At 36.2% G+C, this 9,372-nt stretch overlaps 1 protein-coding gene across 2 annotated transcripts in view; it reads right to left on the bottom strand.

Annotated features, from left to right (window-relative positions):
• Positions 1-2,968: 2,968 nt before the first annotated feature.
• Positions 2,969-9,372, bottom strand: part of FAM114A2 (family with sequence similarity 114 member A2) — a 53,786-nt gene continuing 47,382 nt past the window's right edge. For both annotated transcript variants that reach the window (XM_023226924.2, XM_023226925.2), the window contains exons 14-15: positions 7,740-7,793; positions 2,969-5,919 (exon numbers count right to left, since the gene is read on the bottom strand). In XM_023226924.2, the coding sequence (XP_023082692.1) occupies positions 5,785-5,919; positions 7,740-7,793 (189 nt within the window). In that variant the 3' untranslated portion in view covers positions 2,969-5,784. The remainder of the gene's footprint in view (positions 5,920-7,739; positions 7,794-9,372) is intronic.

Here is a 9,372-nt window from a genome sequence, read left to right as displayed (position 1 = left end):
CCATATATCTCAACTTCCTGGGCCCAGTACAAACACACCATATATCTCAACTTCCTGGGCCCAGTACAAACACACCATATATTTCAACTTTGGAAAAACACCACCCGGAGAGACCCCCAATAAGGTCACAACCGTTTACGGCTTTACTGAAAGCGCGGGAACCAATAGAAAACTGCTAAAGGTATAACTTAAAATGTTAACCAATTGTAATGCTGTAACCAAAAGAATTCCCTTGTTCCTCTATAACCTGCTTACATCGGGCTATAAAAAGCAAGCACATGCATCGTTCGGGGCCCTCTTGTACGTTGAGCAACGGAGGGACCAAGTTCAAACTTGCAGTAAAGATCCTTGCCGCTTGGCTTTGACTCTGGACTCTGGTGGTCTTCTTTGGGGAATAAACGGTCTGGGCATAACAATACACTCTGGAGTCCCTTCCAGCTTTATATTCTCTGCTGGTAGCAAAACAGTAGGCCACTCTTTGTTTTTTGCTTTTATCTTTAGTTCCTTTTCCTCTGCCTCCTCCTTCATTTTCTTCCTTTATTTTTTCCTTTTCTTTTAGTCAGTCAACAAACATTTCCTACTACATTCCAGACCCTGTGTCAGAAGCTGGGAACTCAATGGTAAGCAAGATAAATGCAGGAAAAAAAGTACTTAAGTGTTTGTTGATTTACTGAACACTATAACTGCATACTATTCAATTCTTATTTTGAACGTTTACTTCAACATACAAGCTAATTGTGTAGATTCTATTGCTCTTAATGACATGCCTGTGAGAAGTAAAGGAAGATCCAATTATATTAAATACTTAAGAGAAGTCCTACAATTCTGACATAAGCAGCTACAGAAATTATGTAGACACTTCAGGTTTAAATAGGTTTGGCTGAAATTGCCAAGGTCACTGCAACAGTTACCCAGGTGAGGATGGCTGGTAGCAACTCTGTAGCAAACTACCTCCATTCCAACTTACAAATGCACTTTAAAAAATTAAACATAGGCCGGGCACGGTGGCTCACGCCTATAATCCCAACACTTTGGGAGGCTGAGACGGGCGGATCACAAGGTCAGGAGATCCAGACCATCCTGGCTAACACGCTGAAACCCCGTCTCTACTAAAAACACAAAAAATTAGTCGGGCGTGGTGGCGGGCGCCTGTAGTCCCAGCTACTCAGGAGGCTGAGGCAGGAGAATGGCGTAACCGGGAAGGAGGAGCTTGCAGTGAGCTGAGATCGCGCCACTGCACTCCAGCCTGGGCGACAGAGGGAGACTCCGTCTCAAAAAAAAAAAAAAAAAAAATTAAACATATTGGTACATTCACAGTCAAGTTGGGAAAACAACTTCTTTTGTAATACAGCTTTTTATATAGTTTGATGTTTTGGAGTGAAATTCCCCCTCCCTTCAAGAGTATGATGCTTTATCAGATTCCATATGTAAGAACTTGGCGTAGGCCCCTCTCCCCTTGGCACTGTTACATTAAACCTTATCAGACTCCCCATATGCAAATTACCAAGTTACCGACCTCAACTACTGGACTTCAAAAATACATATACACTCAAGAGTTTAACAGACACCAGGAGAGCTTAGGCAGAGCTACACTCTTGTCAGACGCTTCTCCAAATACAGAGAGCTCAGACTATGTGCTCTGTCATCCTGTGACAGGATGGCACCCTGTAGCCTTCGTGCTAATATCTGAAGACCGGCCCTAGAGGGACCTCACCTGTCGCATGTGTCTCCACTGTGGTGGTCAAGCCAGCTTCCCCCTAAAACCGCTTGTAGAAAGGTATATCTCAAACATTAACTATACTCTTCACAGAGGTCTGCTCCTGTCCTAACTGAGCAACTGGACTTTTGATAATTTTGGAACTCACTTACTATATGGTTAACGTACCTCTTCTATAGAGCATATTCCCTGTGAGGTTTGTTCTCATTATTCTCCCTCTCTTTAAGCATTGTGAAGCTACAACGTTCACTTTCTATGGAAATAACCTAGGTGATTTGTGAAATCATACTTTGATCACCTATTTCCACTATACAGAACAGCTTTATAACTAGCTTGGGAGCACAGAATGGCTAACGTATACAGAAAGAGACAAATGTGGGACAACACAAGTAGAAATAGATGATGGCTTCACTCAATTTGCAGTTTCTGTATCTGTTCTTATAAGGGTAGGCCAGATACTTACATTCTGGAAAGTTCAACATTGACTTGTGAGGGTGAAATGATAACTATAATCTATCTTCCTTTGCTTTTAGCTCAAAGGACAAATGAATTGAGGGAATATTCAGTTGTTTTTTTTTTTAATTGTCTTTAGGACTTGATTGGGGAAATAATTAAACATGAAGGGCCTTTGGGATTTGGCTGGATGATACAGTAACAGGGAAGGATGGGCTTCAAGTTAAACAGGGAGGACCTAATGAACTAGTGTTTGAGGAACATCAAGGATGTAGTCAGAAAGTCAGACCAGTGGGCAAGTTTTCAAAATTCTCTTCATACAGTTGCCAGAGGCCTTTATGACATGTTAACTAAGAGGCTTATTATTTTTAGAACTTTTTCTCAAATGCTTTTTAAGTCTGTTATGAAAAGAGACATCATGTTGTGTTGTTAAGAGATAATAAAAGGGCCAGGCGCAGTGGTTCATGCCTGTAATCCCAGCGCTTTGGGAGGCTGAGGCAGGTGGATCACCTGAGGTTGGGAGTTCGAGATCAGCCTGAGCAACATGGAGAAACCCCATCTCTACTAAAAATACAAAATTAGCTAGGTGTGGTGGTGCATGCCTGTAATCCCAGGTAGTTGGGAGGCTGAGGCAGGACAATCACTTGAACCCAGGAGGCAGAGGTTGCGGTGAGTCAAGATCACGCCACTGCACTCCAGCCTGGGCAATAATAGCAAAACTCCGTCACACACACACACGCATACACGAAGAGATAATAAAACATCTTAGTCTCTGACATTTGTGAAATATCACACTTGTTGAGTGCCCACTGTGGGTATAATTTTATTCTGGGTTTTTCTAAACTGAAGAATTCAGGTTTAAAATTCAGAACACCTCTAGAAATACAGAAAAATGTCTATTTCTCAAATGGTGACATCAACAGCAACTACCTATAAAATAGCTCTCCCTCAAAAAAGTCTTTCGTTAAAAACAAGTACAAAAGAGAGCATCTTTTTTCAGCAGTAGGAACCCACGAGATCTGGTTCTTTGGTTATAGGATTGAAAAAAATCACATTTGTACACCTAACACTGACTTCAGATTCGATGTAATGCCATCTATACAAATTACAATTTCACATTTCAGAGGCCTGCCAACCTGGAGATCTATGCTTTAAAAAAAAAACTATCAAAACAAGTAAGGAAAATATAGCTTGTCTTTAACACATTTCTAAGATATTATGTAAAGGAAAATAGTTTCATAGAGGTTTCTACTTCTTTTAGATCAAATTAATAGTCTCTCTTAATCACAGCCTTTAAAAATCTCAATAGCAGGAAAAGACGTATTTACCCTAGCAAAACTTGAACATTTCACTTATTAAAGTTTTAAGTGAATTGGAAAGGCATATATTAGTAATTAGTGGTAAATCTTAGACACCAAAAATTTAAAAGGAAAATAATACCAAAAGTTAGCTATTACCAAAAAATGACAACACTGTAACTACCCCAAATAAAATAATGAAGCACATACTATCCAAAAACCATCACCATAATTCAGCAGGTTCCAAAGTGATCCCTGAATTTACCTATTCATCTGTCATGTTTATCTTTCTCTATATCTACTGGATCAAGGAACCTTAATTCTTTTTCAGTATATTTTATGTGAAGAGTAGACAATTGTTACTCAGAATTGGGCCTTTCATCATTTCACTAGTGGTCCCTAACTCCATTAAAATATATACACACACACACACACACATATATGGGGGGTGGGGAAGCTAATGGGGAAGATGAGAAAAAAAGAGTTAGTGAGTCATATTTACCTTATGTGAGACCTAATCTAAAATTTGCCAAATTCAGTGCGGAAATCTGAACAGGTGTATAAAAAGAGTTGTTACTCTCTCCTTCATATTTATACCCCATTTCTTGAAAGAAAAACCTTAAATACGTTTCTAGGTTAAGGATTTAAAGTTGCCACACTGCCATTGTATAAGAGGCTGAACAGACAGCAGGCAAAGTGACCAGTTTCTAAACTTTGCCCTCAAGGGATACAGGTTCAGACACATCAACCAAGCTTGAGGCAACACTTCAAAACTGGAGACACCAGCCTTTGTAACCAGAAGGCAACTGTTTTTCTGAAACTTTAGAAATATTCCAGCTGGGAAGGGTGAAATTTGTCTTTAAAAAGGAATATTCAAAAACTCTCTGATCATATTAAGACAGAATATAGGCAGAGTAACATTGTAGTGCTGTTGGTATACGTTTTTAAACCAAATTTATTTATCTTCCTTGCTTACTGACTCCTGCCCCAAAGAAAGATATTACATGGAAACAGTCTTTATACTAATCTATGTTATGGCTTTGTGTTCCTGTTTTTTTTTGGTCTGAGTAAGATATTAGGGCTCGTGTTTACAAAAGTAAATGAAAGGATCAAATAACATGATTAATACATTTTATTACAAAGGTTTTAGAAGATGAGGGGCAGAGCTAACAAATTACCTTAATCATTAAAAAACCACAAAGTTGGAGAATTTTTTTAAAAAGAGTGGATACCAAAACAGCTTTTAGGAAGATGACAGCTTAATAGTCTAAGTTGTTGAAGAGAGCAAAAGAAGGCTTAAGATCTGGAGGATAAAAGTTATATTCAAAAACATGCTAAAGAATACATCAAAACAAACAAAGAATGAGGAAAAAATAAATTGTGTCTTAGAAGTTAAATCCTGTCATAAATGAACATAATTTCTAAAGGACTATGGCCCACTTCAACACTCAAACAAAAAAAACCTCATGCTAAAACAGCTTCAACATTCCTTTGAAGTTTGCTGTAAAGAATTTATCCTGCATATAGGGTAGACATGAAACACATCTTGAAGAGACTCAGAATATCTGCAAACATAAAACTGCTTCTCTAAATGGCATTTACTGGCCTTGAATCCAGTAGAGTAGGGTTCAGCTATGACATGAAATGTGTCATCCTGGGGACAGGGGAGCAATTTGAAGAAAAAGGGCACTTTGCTATAGTTAATTCATGTGGCTGTATAGTCTACAAGTTTCTCCTCAATGCCAAATATCTACTAAGAATTTAAAAATGCAGATGAAACTTTCTATTTCCAAGAATTCATGTGATAAAGAGTAATCATCACAGAGTTTATATATGCTCAGTTTTTTTACAGCCATAGATTTTATTCCAGAAAGGAGAAAGTACATGGCATTAATAAACCACACATGCCATGAAGTTTAGAACACTAAATTATTTTCTCTGGCTTATCAACCAGTTGTATCCATGGGCTGCAAATTACATCCATGACAAAACTGATAACATTTTGCAACATGTCAAAGAAAGACCAACATTTCTGCCTGAGTATCCCAGTAACCTTTATCTAGAGTTACTGTTCTTGGACTTTCTACAGAAGTTTCTTTTCAAATAATTTATGAATTACAACAACTGGAAAGAATACTGTGAGGACCTGAATACTTCAATCAAACACTGAAGGCAACAATCTTTCTCTTTAAACCATCTCTCCTACCTGAATTTTTATATACTAAAATAACCCCACTCCTTCATTTCTGTAGGAGTAGCCAGATAAGGTGGCATTCCTTGGCCATCACAAGTCCCAGGTCAAAACGTCTCCGTTCTTCAATCTTCTAACAAAGGCTTCTGGCCCTGCAGCTCATGCCTGTGTGATTCAATCTTGTTCTCAATGAGAGAGATCTCTAGCACAGGTAAGAGTAGCTGAAAGGCGTCCTGGATGTAGGAGGCACTGTTTGATGCCTGCCAGGATTGAAAAAACAAAAAAAGAGAAAACATTAGTTATTTAAAAGAGAAGATACACTGTAAGACAACAAGGGGAACAGATTAATTTTTGTAATCTAACTGAATTCATAGCCTGGCAAATAAGAGCAGTGACTTGGCCATTTTGATAAACTCTATTATAGGGAAAAGGATCCAGCTTTTAAGATGATATGAACACCAAAAGAGAATGTCAGCATTTTTGTCCAACTTGCCCATCAGAAATGGTAGCTGTTCTTTGGCAACCTGCTAAGACTTGGCATTCAAAGCTTATTTATTCCTTTATTGAGTGGGATAGATTCTGTCACAATATTGTGGTCAATTACTGAAAGAGGCTTTCAGAAGGCTATAAATCCTACACCTATAGAATTTCTAGCCCATTATGATAGCTCTTCTTCCATGGACTCAATGCAATCAGTGAGCACAATAACTGCTCACACACATAAACAAAGAATACTGCTTTCAAAGATGACAGTGTAGATATATTTCTACCTTGAACAACATTTTTCAGAAGTGTTAGAGAATCATTACCCTCAGTTTGCTGAGGGTAATTCATTTATACTGAAAAGCCCTCACCTTTCAAAAGAATATCAACAGAGACTTCACTACATTAAGACAACATGTATAATTTCAAAGACAAGAGTGTTTCAAATCTGTATGCAAAAAAAAAATCAACTAAAAATAATAGGGAGCCCATATCAAGTGAGATTACCTTTTTAAAATTTATCAATGGCAAGTATTCCTAACTAAAATTCAGTGTGACATTTAATACTCAATTTCCCAAACACAAGAGACCTCAGATATCATCTAATTAAATCTCTTATGTCGCGCATGAAAATAACGAAGTTTGTCAGAGTCACACAACAAATCAAGGAAGAACCAGAGCAACACTGGGCTCCTGGTTTACAAAGTCCTTTCTACTGCACCACTCTGCCATTTACTAAATCACAAACTTATATTTTTAAAACTTACATAAGTGATCAAAATAGCTTCCCTGACAACTCAATTAAAACTGTGTAATTAAAGAATTAAAATCATTTCCTTGATGGTAATGTCAAAAGAATTTAAAACTAGAGATTTAAGAGTTTGGTAGTTAAATTTCAATTAACATCTGAAACTTAACTATCAAATATATATTTTTCCCTCCAGACTTACATAAACATGTTTTTAAAAAATCATCAAAAAGTCTATATTGTTTGCACAGTTAATTTCAAGGTAGACTTCTTAAAACATGGAATCCAGAAAACATCACATAAGGAGGTAATATAATCAGTCACAAGATCCTCTTCTCCATTGACTTAAACCATCTACTTTCTCAAATCTAATGGAATGATGAGGATAATGTAAATACTACCTTTCTGACAAAACAAAGCATGATTTCCTAGCAAGGAAATGACAAAATGTTTTGTTTTATAACAAACCGCTGCATAAACTTTAGTCCTTTAGGAAGCAGCGCTTACCTGTTTGTAATTTTCAGCCCTTCATGTTTACCAGCTGGTATTCAGAAGGTGTTTCATTACTGTGAACCGTCTATTAAGCTGTCAAGGATTAGTACTAAGTAATTATAATCTACTGCTTCTTCCATTGTACTTTACCCTGCAGCTTCAACTGTATGCTTTGTAATTAATAAGGAAGGAATACATATCAAATATACACTATTTTGGTCATGTCTACATAAATATGATTAAATTACCAATATGATGAAAAACTAAAAAAGCCAAAAACAAAAGGCTTCAGAAGAGTTAATTAATTAGTATATAGTACCTTTGGAGTCAGAGACTTAAAGAACAATTACTACTAACCTCTAGAAATACTGCAGTGATTAATGGGTTAAGGACATCTGCCATTTCTTTGACCTGGAATAAAGAATACATTTTTATGTGAGCAGAGTAGGTTAAATAACAGTAAGTGGAGTACAATCACACTTTAACACACACACACACACACGTACATAAATATTAAATATAAGCATAAAAGTCTGGACTGACAGCAAAACGTCATCTTCAGAAAGTGAAATTGTGTTTTAAACTTCCTTCTTAATATCTTTCTGTGCTATCCATATTGAGAGTGTATTGCTTTATACCTTTTTATTGACTTTAAAAAGTATCATTTGACCACAAAATCTTAGAACCATTTTACAACAAAATATGTAGATATGGAACATGTGCTCAAAAAACTCAAGGGTCTTTAACACAGGCTGTTTAGAAAAGTCTTATAAATAAATAATGTAATTTAATACTTGTATGTGTCAGCATCTTATAGTTGATACGCTAGCTTAAAGTATCTTTATGGAACACACAGAAAGATTTGGCCTTATAAGATTAACTTCAGGAAACAAATACTACAGGGAAAAGTGAAGCTATACCAAAAGATTATTCTTTACAGGAATAATCTAAACTCAAATTTTAAAAAATTAACTTAGGCCATGGTCTTAATTAAAACAAATGTAATGTTCATGACTAGGGCTTTTAAATAAACAAATAAATAAATAAAATTTAACAACCCACAGTAATTTTGCTGCTACACTGACACTGATATACTTACTATAAAGTGATTTTCATTTGCTTGTTTAAAATGCCCTTGATTTTATCCTACCTCATTATTACTGGTCTCTCAATCATCGTCCATAACTCATACATCTTCATAAATTTTTACAATTCCAATTTTGAAAATCCCCAAAAGACTTTAGCTTTAACTACATCTTTCCCACTGACTGGCAACTGCATACTGTGAGCACTGCCATAGTCTAAGTACAGAGTTGCTCTTTAAAACCAGAGTCAAAATCTGAAGTTTGAATTTTATCAAGGTCTGTATTTCCATTACAGGTCTCAGAAGATAGCATAAAAAACACTGAAAACTTCATAAATAGAAATGAACAAAAATTAATTAGAATTAGACATAGACAAGTTGATTCTAAAATTCATATGGAAATGCACAAGGCCCTAAGCAGTCAAAATATCTTGAAAATAAAAACAAAGTTGGATGACTTACACTTCTTGATTCCAAACCTACTACAAAACTACAATAATCAAGACAATATGATACTGGCATTAGGATAGACATACAGATTAATGGACTGAAAATCACAGTCCAGAAATAAACCCACATATCTATGCCTAACTGATTTTCAACAAAGGAGCCAAGACAATTTAATGGAGGAAAGAACAGTCTTTTCAACACATAGTACTGGAACAAATGGATATCCATATGCAAAAGCATGAAGTAGGGCCCCCTACCTTACACCATACACAAAAATTAACTGAAAATGGATCACAGACATAAATATAAGGGCTACAACAAAACTTTTAGAAGAAAACAGAGGAGTAAAACTTCACTGCAAAGGACACTATCAAAAAAGTGAAATGATAACTCATGAACTTGGAGAAATACATTCCCATCAAAAATGTGATAAGAAACGTGTATTGGGAAAACATT

Source organism: Piliocolobus tephrosceles, chromosome 4 (genome assembly GCF_002776525.5).
Source record: "Piliocolobus tephrosceles isolate RC106 chromosome 4, ASM277652v3, whole genome shotgun sequence".
Lineage (NCBI taxonomy): Eukaryota > Metazoa > Chordata > Mammalia > Primates > Cercopithecidae > Piliocolobus > Piliocolobus tephrosceles.
Note: the sequence above shows the minus strand (reverse complement) of the source record. Positions and strands in the feature narration are given on the sequence as shown.